General features: G+C 45.1%; 2 protein-coding genes across 5 annotated transcripts in view; one reads left to right on the top strand and one right to left on the bottom strand.

Annotated features, from left to right (window-relative positions):
- The window catches only part of ADAM10 (ADAM metallopeptidase domain 10), a 44,671-nt gene extending 34,964 nt beyond the window's left edge, over positions 1 to 9,707 (bottom strand). Inside the window, exons 1-3 of one of the 2 annotated variants that reach the window (XM_017827480.1) lie at positions 9,644 to 9,707; positions 9,352 to 9,603; positions 1,374 to 1,524 (exon numbers count right to left, since the gene is read on the bottom strand). In XM_017827480.1, the coding sequence (XP_017682969.1) occupies positions 1,374 to 1,524; positions 9,352 to 9,406 (206 nt within the window). In that variant the 5' untranslated portion in view covers positions 9,407 to 9,603; positions 9,644 to 9,707. Of the gene's footprint in view, positions 1 to 1,373; positions 1,525 to 8,565; positions 8,597 to 9,351; positions 9,604 to 9,643 lie in introns of those variants that run through there. The other variant, XM_017827479.1, reaches the window with a different exon arrangement.
- A 1,574-nt stretch (positions 9,708 to 11,281) lies between these two features.
- FAM63B (family with sequence similarity 63 member B) overlaps positions 11,282 to 12,702 on the top strand; it is a 33,300-nt gene continuing 31,879 nt past the window's right edge. For 2 of the 3 annotated variants that reach the window (XR_001876850.1, XM_017827477.1), the window contains exon 1: positions 11,282 to 11,929. Coding sequence is in view for 2 of the 3 variants with exons in the window: in XM_017827477.1 (XP_017682966.1) it covers positions 11,282 to 11,929 (648 nt within the window). In the remaining variant the exon portion in view is untranslated. The remainder of the gene's footprint in view (positions 11,930 to 12,702) is intronic. The other variant, XM_017827478.1, reaches the window with a different exon arrangement.

Genomic DNA, 12,702 nt, shown 5'->3' with positions numbered 1-12,702 from the left:
CAGTAGTGCACACTTTGGTAAGCCTGAATTAACCACCAGCCTGCAGCTTAAAAGTGGCAGCATTAGACTGAAACTTAACTTCACTGTCTTGCAGCCTTGCTGGAGATCTAAAAGTGGAGAGGTTTACACTGTGAGGAGCCTCTGAAGCATTTCCACTCTGCAGTCTTGTTTATTAGAACAATTTAATAGGGTAGACTAGAGACTGCCTGTGAAGTTACAGCAGAGACGACAGCAATATGACTCTTCTTTATACAATAAAATTCTCTGGACTAAAAATCACACACAAAAACATGGTTTTAAGGACAGGGCTTCAAATTTATGATTTGGGTTGCAGTGTTACAGCAGCTAGAAATACCACCCTAATGCTAACCTTCTGGGAGGAGGTACTGAAATTCAGTCATTACATCATAAACCTCCAGTAACAACACTTCATTCCCTGAAGAAATTACAAGCTGGCACAGAAGCAAAACACTTAATCATAAAACAATATTCCAAGCACATTCAGGAGACCTGGTTTTACATTTGCTCTGTCAAACTGCCTATGTTTCTACATATGGCTAACAACTATTTATGAAGTTCTTAATACTTAAATTGTAACCGAAATAACTAGAAAACCAAGGGCATTGCACAGTCCTAAAATATATTAAGACAGTGGTGCTGCAAAGGAGGGAGTCAATGAAACAAAGATACAGACAAAAATACTTTAACATTCTTCCTGTTTCTCCTCAGTTATACAAAAAGCAGGCAATTCTAAATTACAAAGGGATCTTCCTAAGTGAAGCCTACAAAATATACGCAGTTGGTCACACTGAATATCTAACTTTTGTACTGGATCTTATATGTTTAATTGAAGGCAAAGAAAGTCTTCTAACACCAATTGTCTTTCCCCATGTCAAATAATCACTAAATTCCACAATAGCACAAAAAAACCCAGATAACACCAGTACACACAGAACAGGGGTTTTGGCCTATTTTGTAGTTTCAAATGCAATTTGAACTTCTACTTTTTCTCAATTAAATCTCCTCAGGCTGTTTGGCATAATTTTTGGGAAAAAAAAAATTAAAAAAATAAAAATACCAAAGCTGCATTATAAACTCAGAATTAACTACCATTCTGTTCCCAGTATGATTCCATTGTTTAGGCTTCAAAGTGCTTTAACAGTTACCACCAGAAGTCCAAATGAGTGATTACAAACAATTTCATACTTATACTGGACATGAGAGCAAATACTCCACAGAAACTGTAAACTGCAACTCAGTGTATTCTAGCTAATGGTACTTTGATGACTCTATTTCACCCTTTACATTTCACTATAATTAAAACATATATGAATAAAATATTTAAAACAAACACCTTCTGAAATCTCACTAACCTTCCATGAGCGTGAAAATCCAGGCGCAAGAACTGCTCTTCATGGGTTACTGCTCTTTTGGCACGCTGGTGTTTTTGGTGTAACAAATCCACATCATAGGACAAGCCTTCATAATGTCTAATGTACTTATTTAGAGGATTTCCATACTGGCCTGAAAGAGAGACACAAGTAAGGTTTAGCATATCTGAAAAATTACTAAGGTTATAACCACACTACTGTGGCAAAACAGTGGGTGATGAGGACCCAAGTTCCACGTTATATCCATTTTAGCTTTTTTTCTCCTTTGTACACTTCAGATTCATTCTACTCCAGTCTCACAGATTGGATGCACATCTGCAGTTACAAGTGCATCAGGTGGACTTTGGAAGGCATCTTTCACTTGAATTTCAATTAAAACAAGAGTAGTTAATTTACTCCAAAACTACCCCACAAAGCAAACTACATCACTCTAGACAGGAATGCTTGAGAAATGTTACAGAAACGAACTCCTGATTCAAAATGAGAAGTACAACAGCTGAACATCTTTCTTCTGGTCCCCCAGAATTCTGCTTACTTCACTCTACAGTCATGACACAATATCTGCTCAGAATGTTTATATTCTCCATTTGAAATATTCAGGAAAATTAAGAGCAAGCTGTGCCACGTAGCAATACATTTTCTATCACATGGAATGTTCTGCCACACAGAAAAGTCTTATTAAAATGTATCTCCAGAGATGTAGATTCACTTCAGTCTATTTTGGACATTTCCTTCTAGGATAATATTTATCACTCACATTAAGAGTTCATAATAGGAAACTCCTATCCTGATGGAGGAAGAGACATGCAGAACTGACCAGAGGTACTGACTAACCCCCAAAAACCATACAACTTGTGGAGAAAACCACAAGAACTCTGAATTCTCCAAGAAAAAAAAAGGCTATATCATAATCAGTTTAATCTCAGACCAACCTATATGTGAGAGTTCTCAGAGGCTACACGCGATATTTTTCTTCAGATATTTAAAAAACAGCTAAGTAAATTAATACTTCCAAATGCAATGCTTGCATTTAGCAGCAATGTGCACAAGATGATACTGCTATATCTTTTCAAAATTCAAGTAATGCTATACTGCAGATAAATCACACTCAAATTTCCCCACAGTACTTTAGGCTTCTGCAAATGTTGACTCTTCATCGTTAACTGCAAATACAGTCCACTAACAAAACTTCATCCTAATTTTCTCTCACTCTTAGTCTCAAAATACGAGTCCATTCTCATCTAGCTTTCCAGAAAAGAAAGTGTGTCTCAGGTGTCTTAAACATCTAAAATGTGTTATTCAAGCAAGTTATATGAATTCTAATCCAAATAAGACACAGGACCATTGCAAAGTCTCAGTAACCAGAAGGAATTTTGAGGATGCAAGATGTTGTCCTTGTCCGATGTTTCTCTAATTACTTCCAACATAATTCCACAAAATGAAGCATAAACACCTCCTGTAGCCCAAGAACTTCGATAAACCAAACCAGATAAGCCTGAGACCATGCACGATATGTGAGCCTGACTACAGATACATGCTTTCCAATTCCAGATGTATGACCCAAAAGTGTCAACATTAAAGCAAATAAGCTTCAAAATTAACTGATATAAGCTAAGACTTAAATTTTTAACTGTTAAATGAACCTAAATCTAGAATACAACATTAATAACTTGTTTGAAGAACTTGATCAAATCTAGGGAGTTAGTATGCTGCAGAACATGTAAACTTCTGTGCTCCAGAATTAACTTTAACTTTTCTGTGGTAGGAAGCTTTTAATAATGCACTCCTTTAATTTGCTACAGACTATTTTTCTTCTCAGTACTGCAAGATACACTTTAAACAACTTTAGGCACCTAAAAAAAAGTTTTGAAGCGTGACAACTTACTGAAAACCCAATAACACTTGGGACCTGATCCAAGTCTCATGACCATGTGGAAAAATGAGAGACTGCATTTAACTGAGTCACAAAGAATAGTTTTTAAGTGCTAACTGCTGTGACAGGACAGTAAAAGACTATTGACATTAGAAAGTCTTATAACTGTTCTCTCTATCAAGCAAAAGCAGAGAGGGTTTTAAGCAAAACCCTTCTTTTCTTAACAAAAAATGTATACACTCTCTGTGATCACACAGGGAAACAAAGCTACTTCTTTTCCCTTTCTCCAAAACTTAAAGAACTCCTCATGTTTTAAGTACTCTCCTAGCAAACACTTAACACAAACACTCTTGCTGCTCTCTTCTTGCTTAACTAGAGCAGGCTCTTAACACCTACAGTATCACGGCTTTTCCAAAAGCCAGACAGGGTTGGAATCAAGGTTTCAACTTACTTTCACTTCCAGAAGTAGCTATAACATTAATGTTGCTACAGTGTTCAAAGTCTGCAACTGATACATAATCTCCTTCTAATAAAGCCAGCTACTTATCAAAAAGGATTATCTTCCTCACAAAGGAAGCTTAATAAGTAGCTCAACCTCGGTAACACAGGAGTCTACAGAATCCTGTGGTAAAAGTTTATTACACTGCAAAGGAGACTTCACTGAGCTGCACGAGGCAGGTACAACTCCTGCTCCAGTTCCTGTGATTAGAAGATTCTGTATGAAAAAGGAAGAAGTCTATCCCAGGAAGAAACACCAAACCATGAACATCTAAATGTAGTTTAAGGGAACAGCTCTACAGATTCCATGTGTCATGTTGTCATCAACCAACCAAAGACAGCATGATGCCTTTCCAGGCAATCTAGTGGAATAAGCCAACATTACCCTTCACCTAAACAGTAAGTCAGCAGACAGAAACCTTTTAGGATACAGACACTGAGAGTGACAACTGGATGGCTTTTGAACCTGACAGTGTAGTCTTCCAAAGAGTTGCTAAACTAGATGTGGCATTTCCTATGACAAATTCCCTTCAGGAATGAAGCTTTATTCTCATGGGCTTAGAACTAAACACCAGGAACGACTTTAAACAGAATCAGGCAGAGCATTTAGGCAAACATCTCAATGTGACAGTCCCTGTGAAAGATTTTTGTGTATGAGGATATACAACTCCTCAGTATCCCTAGAGAGCTGTGAAGAAAGGTATCTACAGTTGTTGTTCTGAACAAACACAAATCCCACTGGACAGGCACAGAGTCTGAGGCACATATTCTCACCTTCTGACTGAACTTATGCAAAGGGTAAAATCTGTCATCCATGTCATTTTAGCTATAAGCTTCCTGGTACACCCTGAGCATCTACATGCAACAGTTGTTTTGAAATGTTACTGTGATGGAGGGGAGTTCCTGATAAGGGGAAGACAAATGTCATCCCCATCTTCAAGGGGGAGGGCCTGGAGATCTACAGGTCAGAATAATCTCAGTATCTGGGAAAATTATGGAGAAAATCCTCATAGAAGCCAACTCCATGCCCAAAAAGATGACTAGTAATAAACAGTACCGAAAGCTTACCAATGTAAACATAAACATCTATTAATTTTATATATATATATATGTATGTGTGTGTGTAAAAGATTACAACGTTTAACTTCTCATATAAGGATAAATCAAGCATGCACTGTTCTAAAAGGTGAAGTTTACATTAAATCACTCAGATTTGGACTCGTATGACAAATGCAAGTAGTTCAAACACAACTCAAGTTTGTTAGTGGGGGGGGGGAAAAAGCACAGAATATGGCTTGATAGAGTATCAGAAATTGTTCAGCAGCCAACTCACCAGACAAGTCTTTTAACTGCAAGCATCATCACTGATTTGCAGATTTGAAATGCCAGCATATGATAAATATCTTGTAGAGAATTATTATTATAATTTTAATTAAGATAATCAAAGCAAGATTTACATCAAGTTGTTTTCAACGTAGAGGTTACGTATCTTAAAAAATACTTCCTTTACATGGGGCATTAAAGAGTGCACAATGCATTCAGATTTAGCACACCTGTGCTTAAGTGTACAGCAAGCCAGAAATCCTACCATAAACCTCCTGACTTGAACTTCACTGAAGAATTTCTCCAGACTGTAGTTTCATAATTGCAGCAGAAGGGCAAGGCCCTGCTGCCCTTTCACATCTACGCCGTTTCTATTCTTCCCTTGCATTGGCACTAAAACTGATTCAGCTGAAAAATGTTCTCTCTCTTCTGGTCAAGTTAATTTTTGGTGAAAGAAAAACATGTAACCAAGAAGTCAAGTCAGGATCATTTCCCTTCACTGAAAGCTCACACTTAGGGCATGGTTTGACAGTACAGCACCAGCAGTGTAAGCAGATGTCTGCTGCTTTTTTTACCTTCTTCCTCTCCACCCTGTTCAAGTCCCAGCTCTTCTTCCCCACCAGGCTGGGTCTGCACAATAAACCAGCAGAAGTCTTACATCTGGTGGAAAACAATAATTTCTTGTCTTTGAATTGGCTCCTCATGCCAGGAGGAGAGGTGGGAAAGCATGGCCAGGGCAGGACCACCAGACAGCAGTAACTCAGCACAGTGGCTCTGCCACACTGCACGACTGACCCTTTGGATCTTTTAAAAGTATAAATAAACTGCAGCCTGAGGCTTTTGGGCAACAGTATTTCGAAGTTATTATCTAAACACCTGATTTTATTTACTTTTAATTACCATAGGCATTTCTGAAACAACCACCTGACAGCTGTCTTTACTAGACACTGTCTCCCCCAGACATATAAAATTCATAATGTTTTTATTTTAAACCCCAAATAAATGCTGGAGGCTCAGTGCTGCCATGTTAATGAAGCCTCGTGTTCTTCTCAATTTATAGTAAGGATGCAAACTAAATCACTCAGATGCTGATAGCTCATAAATGCCTTCCCACAACTCCCCCATGTGTCCAGAATAAAACAGAATTTCTCTTGTTCTCACTGGGAAATACATAGTTCAGTATCCAGCAGCACCAGACACTAAGACACAACTCAGAAGTCCTAGCAAGACAGAAGAGTGTGTGGTACCAGTGAAAACAAGCTATTTATCATAAATTTGCAATGATGGGGTTTTTTTAGCTCTCAGTAGTTCCCTTTTGTGTTTTCTATTTCCCTTTCCCTTTTTTTAATGACCCTCGGGTAGAAGGAGAGGTTTTATTAGTTCTTTCCGTTCTTTTAAGAACATAATTATATATGGATAATTAAGTAATGGTTAATATACCTGCATGCATCTCCATCACATGCAACAAAGCATGCTACTGAAAGTTGCCAATAATGTTGCCCAAATTAAGTACCACTTTATACACATCAAAATTATTAAAAGATCCCTTAAGCCAAGCAATTTGAAGGGTATTGGGGAAAACACTGATATTCAACTTTTACAAAACAGTTCTTAAAATTCAAGGTACATATATCTTATCTCGAGTAGACACCATATAGTAGAAGCTAAATTCTACCTTTCCCCTATTACTAACAAAACCAAAGCAAAGTAAATAGTGTGGCTTTTCCTTCTTATACTGTTCAACTGCATTCAAATGGACCTACTGGACCGTTGGTTTTATGAAGGTGATTTTTATGCAGTGGAAGCAAAGAAAAAGACTTCTAAGAGAGCCCCTAAAAGTGATCTAATGCCAAAACAGGGTCAATCATGTTTCTGGGCCCATTAGGCCAAGTTTCTGACAACTTCTCTGTTTTAACCATACATACATAACATTCAAAAAGCTACAAAGCAGCCTAAGACAGACATTGCAGCACATTTCATTTGTGATTGCTTTTGATTACATTCCCCTCACGTAATTTTAAGAACAATATAAACTACAACAGAAAATATATTTTTCAAACAAAACCAAGAGATTTCACTAACCTTTCTCCCCAAATAAACTATCCAAGTTATGCTGCACCTTATTTTAATTGTTGATTTTGTGATTCATACCTAACTGTGAGCTAAAGTTACAGCTGGTTCTGTTAATCTATACCTTTATATCTAAAGACTATTACAATAAAGTATGCACTGTGCCTGCATGGTATACTGGCACAAAGCCTTGTGTAATTCTGAAAGAGTTCAAACTCAGGTATCCCATAAAAATATTCCAATCTTAGACTCGACACACTAAAAAGCAATTTTTTAAAAAGTGCAGACTAATGAAATTTTCAAAATTAGTACTATTTAATACCTACACGGCTTAAAATTAGACAACTTTACAAACAAGTATAACTTAGCTTCAAGATGCACCACACCCAAACAAAACAGGTAAATTGTTGGGGTTTTTTCAATTCTTTCCAGTTTGTACTGCTCTCACAGTAATTTTGTAACAAATCATGAACTTGCCCTTTCTAAACAGATATTAATGCCTGCCTAGACGAAAGGCATGCAAATGAAGAACTTTATTTTCCAGCAAGTAAAAACATTTACAGTATTAAGAAACTCTAGAAATGTGAACACAGATAAAATAGACCATTCTAATCTTAAAAAGCCATTTTAATTTAATATAGAATTATGTTAAATCTTTCATAATTATGTTTAGACTTTTACCAAAAAAGTTCCCTAGGATATTTTGGAGATGTGTATTGCCATTATCTCCAGATTTCTACCCAGCATTATTAATCTTTCTTTAAAGATTTACCTGCATTACTAACACCAGAAGGCATGTACTTTTGTTACCTGCTAGTGAGGTGTGCGTCCTAACGCCCAGAAATGTCGAAGGTGCCCATTCTTCCCTCAGAGAAAAAAATTAACAGGAATTTCTAAAGTAAAATACCCCCCATGAACTTTCTTCTATATATCCAGAAGACTGTACTTTACATGTTTACTACGATTTTAAGGCATAACTGCCTGCCTAGAATTGAACAGTAGAAACAACCCTCACAACTGGTTAATGAATCATTTCAAATCAATTCTGTGCCAGCACCATTTAGTTCAGAAAACAAAGAGGCCTTGAAAGTATGCCAATAATTAAGACTGAAATATTTCAATAGTTTACAAGAATTTATGAAGGAAAACTCAGCCTTTTGTGTAACCACCCCTAATACAAATAACGGGATGGCTTCTGACCATGTACATCACCTTGCTTTTTATCCCACAGCTTAGCCACAAGCACAACTTACTGGAGTTTTCTTATACTTTAATGCTACTTTTCGAGAACTTGTAAAAGACCAGGATGCAGGGTTAGTTTCTTTGTTAAGTGTACTCTCGATGTGCACAGATGCAGAGCCCAGATAAACCGGAGAGGTGCCAAACGAAACAGAGGAAGTCGATCTTTACCAGCTGTTCCACCCATACTTCTCTAGAAACACCCTCGCAAGTCCACCCTTTCCAATGTCTGTTCTTTGTACAAAACCGAAACTATTTCCCTGCCATGACTTGACCAATTAAACATTACCAGGCGCGGTGGAGAAACCACCCTCCCGGCTCCCTAAAGCTGGAAAACAACTCGCAACGGGATAACGGGATAACGAGACAGTTACACGTCCCCCACAAACACAGCCGTGCTTTTCCCTCCGGCCTGGGAGAGGGGGGACGCTCGCCGAAGGCATGACCACACTCAAGGAAATAAAAGACGAGCCGGGGTTTTTCCCGAAGCCGAACTTTCCTCCCGCCCGAGCTTCCTGGTGTCGGGGACAGGGAAGCAGCCGCCGGGAAGGGACCGGGTAGCGGCCACCGGGACCGTGCGGAGAGTCCCGGGGGAGGGAAGCACAGCCGGGCAGGGAAAGCACCGCCGAGGGCCGTAGGGAGAAGGGTCCGGGTGAGAGAGGAGAAGAGAGGAGAGACGAAAGGGAGAGGTGCCCCGGTGCCCGGGGGGGAAGGTCCCGGGGCAGGGCCGGGGGCGCCGGGCGGGCCCCGCGGCGCGGCCCGGGCGGGATGAGCGGCGGGCGGAGCGGGGACAGCCCGGCCCAGCCGCGGCCCTGCCGCCGGGACGCCCCGGACAGTGGGGCCCGCCGCCCCCGGCCCCAGAGAGCGGGGCGAGGAAGGGAGCGAAGGAATAAAGGAGGGAGGGAGGAAGGGAGACGGCCCCGAGCCAGGGCCCCGCGAGGCCGGGCGGCTCCTCACCTCCGGCGCCCGCCGCGCAGGAGCACAGCAGGATTATCGTCCCCGCCAGATCCATCTCCGCCGGCCGCAGGCCCCGCCGCCGCCGCCGCCGCCTACCCACGGCACATCCGCCCCAGCCGGCGCCGGGATGGGGAGGGGCGAGCCGGGCGCCTCCCTCCGCTTTGTCCCCCGCCGCTCCGGAGGACTGTTCCCGCCCACGGGTCGGCCGCGGATCGGTCGGGCTGTGCTGGGCCGGGTCGGGCTGCGCTGGGCCGGGTCGGGCTGCGCTGGGCCGGGTCGGGCTGCGCTGGGCGACTCTCTCCCAGAGGCGCTGTCCCCGCTCGTTCCGCTCCGCTCCGCTCCCCGCGCTCCCGCTCCCGCCCCGCTCCCTCCGCCCGCGCGCGCTCCCGACGCGGCCGGCGGGGCGGGGCCGCGGGACACGCCCAGAGCGCGCGGCCCGCCCCGCCCCCCGCGGGCCGGGGCCCGGAAAGGGGCGGGGCTACGGTACACGCCCATCCCGCCCCGAATGGACACGCCCCCTGGGGGCGGGGCCTCCGCGGCCGCTTCCGCCGCGCCCCGGGCCGGGGAATTTGGGTCCTTTTAAAGTGTAAACACATCGCACGGGCCGGTCTCCTTTATCCCCCTGACCACGTAAGCGTGGGTTTCCTTGCAGAAACCAATTTGATTTTAGCGTTTTATTTTGGTTTCTTTTATCCCCTTACCACATACACGTTTTTCCTTGCAGAAATTAATTTAGCGTTTTATTCTGGCTTCCTTAACCCGTTTACCAGATACACGTTTTTTTCGTCGCAGAAACTAATTTACTTACTTTTAGAGTTTTATTTTAGCTGCCTGACTTCTCCCGATGTGATGTCAGGTGTTGCAGTGTCCCCACTGAACAGGGACTTGTCATTTTGAGACTGTCCTGAACAGCCTTCATTAACTCAGCTGTGCAGGAAAACCCTCCCATGGAAATACAGATGTGACCCATCCGGACAAAATGTTTCATCTCTTTGTCCACGTGATAATTCTTACATCAACTGTGCCATCTCAAAATTTTATTTTTTACATTAGGGTTTGTGACAAGTTTCTTAGTTTACTGTCAGCCCCTTCTGTTTGTGCTTTTCCACACCTATTGCCACGTCAGAATAAAAAAACCTTCCCCCCTAACACTGTTAGAGTGAGAAAAGCTGTTATATAAACGTACATAGAAAATAAAATTACAGTGAACGTACTTCAGGTAAGGCTACAGAAGTGTTTACAAAGCCCAAATTAGAGATTTAAAAAGGGAGGATAAATTCTTATCGTCCCAAGGCTGTATTTAGAATTTGTGATTAAAAGCTGAAGGTTCCTACACAGGGAGAGGAGAGGTTCATCAGGGTAAAGTCTGAGTAATACATCCACATTAGTTCTTCAGTCATAGAATCATAAAACGCCAAGGGGTTGGAATGGACCTTAAAGATCATCCAGTCCCAAGCCCCTGCCATGGGAAGGGACACCTCCCACCAGACCAGGCTGCTCAAGGCCTTATCCCACCTGGCTGTGAGCACTGCCAGGGATGGGGCAGCCACAACTTCTCTGGGCAACCTGTGCCAGGGCCTCCCCACCCTCACAGGAAAAAAACCTCTTCCTAATACGTAGCCTAATCTTCCCCCCTTTCAAGCCGTCTGTTCAATCTCCCAACTTACCTATCACACTCACCACAACCGTATCTTTTATGGTACGGCGGGAAGCCCCGAACACCCCCGGCAGGGCCGCACTCACCTGCTCCCTGCCCTGCCCTCCGCGCTCCCCGCGCGGGCCCCGCCGTGACCCGCGGCCGCTCCCCCCGTCCCTCCCTCACGTCCCGGCGGGGCGGGGCCGGCGCTGCCGCTGTGATGGCGTCGCGGGCGCTGCGCGCGGAGGCGCAGCCGCTGCGGTGCCGATAGAGAGCGGAGCGGCCGGGCCGGGCATGGAGAGCCTGGCGCAGCCCCCGCCGCCCCCGGGCTCGCTGCAGACGGGCGGCGGGGGCGCTGCCGGCCGGCTCCGCCTGGGAGAGGCGGCGGCGGGCGGCGAGGGCGTCTGCGGGGAGGCCGAGGAGGGCGGCGGGCGGCGCAGCCCTTCCCCTCCGCCGGTCCCCGCTCCCGCCGCGGCCGCTCACACCGCGTCCCCCGCCCGGGCCGCGGAGGACGGCGCGGGGCTGGCGGTGCCCGAGAGCCCCGGGACGGCGCCCGGCTCGGAGAGCGGTCCCGCGGGAGCCGGCTCCGGGAGCAGCGGCGCTCCCAGCCCGCCGGGGGAGGAGTCCCGCAGCCTGGACTCGCTGGAGTCCTTCTCCAACCTGCACTCCTGCTGCCCGAGCAGCTCCGAGCTCAACAGCGACGCCGACGAGGCGGTGGTGGCCGGGGCCTCCTCGGGGGGCCCGGCGGCGGAGCCCGAAGGGGACAGGCCGGCGGCGGGCTCGCAGCTCCTGTCCGCCTCCAAGGAGCGCTTCCCGGGGCAGTCGGTCTATCACATCAAGTGGGTGCGCTGGAAGGAGGAGAACACGCCCGTCATCACCCAGAATGAGAACGGCCCCTGCCCGTTGCTGGCCATCATGAACGTGCTGCTCCTGGCCTGGAAGGTACCGGCGGGCGGGCGGGTGCCGCGGCGGGGCCGGGCCGGGCCGGGCGGGAGCGCTCGGGGCAGCGGAGCCAGCGCGGCGGGAGCGCAGCCGGGACACTTGGTGTTGTTTGGGACAACGACGTCATCGAGAAGGCTGGAGAGGGACTTCTGGCAAGGGCGTGTGGCGATAGGACGAGGGGGAATGGCTTCAAACCGAAGTAGGGCAGCGTTAGAATAAATGTTAAGAAGAAATTGTTTACTGCGAGGGTGGTGAGGCCCTGGCACAGGTTGCCCAGAGAAGCTGTGGCTGCCCCATCCCTGGAAGTGTTCAAGGCCGTGTTGGACGGGGCTCTGAGCAACCTGGTCTGGTGGAAACTGTCCCTGTCCATGACTACAGGTGTTGGAACTAGCTGATCTTTAGTGTCTCTTCCAACCCAAACCATCCCATGATTCTTTCAAGAACATGCAGCTTTATTTTGGCTGTTAAGTACACGTCTCACATGTAGAACTTGGAAAATAAATACTAGCTTGCAGTCTATTGCTTATACTACTTAGATGCTGCTGTCATATGTAGACTTACTTTGTTGCTGTCTTAAAACAGAAATAAAAATTCAGATGATGCTTCCTAAACTGAGCAGTATATGGTTTGCAGATATGTGCAGGTTCCTAGTGAGTACACGTTACTATTTAGAGCTCTGAAAACATAGGTGATATTTTTAGAAAATAGGTTAGTTTCATATAATGAAGTGTATGCAGGGTTGTACGAAATGCAGAATTGCACCAAAGACAGAT

This window comes from Lepidothrix coronata, unplaced genomic scaffold (assembly GCF_001604755.1).
Source record: "Lepidothrix coronata isolate B3197 unplaced genomic scaffold, Lepidothrix_coronata-1.0 Scaffold140, whole genome shotgun sequence".
NCBI classification, from domain to species: Eukaryota; Metazoa; Chordata; class Aves; order Passeriformes; family Pipridae; genus Lepidothrix; species Lepidothrix coronata.
The sequence above is the reverse complement of the archived record's forward strand: the minus strand, read 5'-3'. Positions and strand labels throughout refer to the sequence as shown.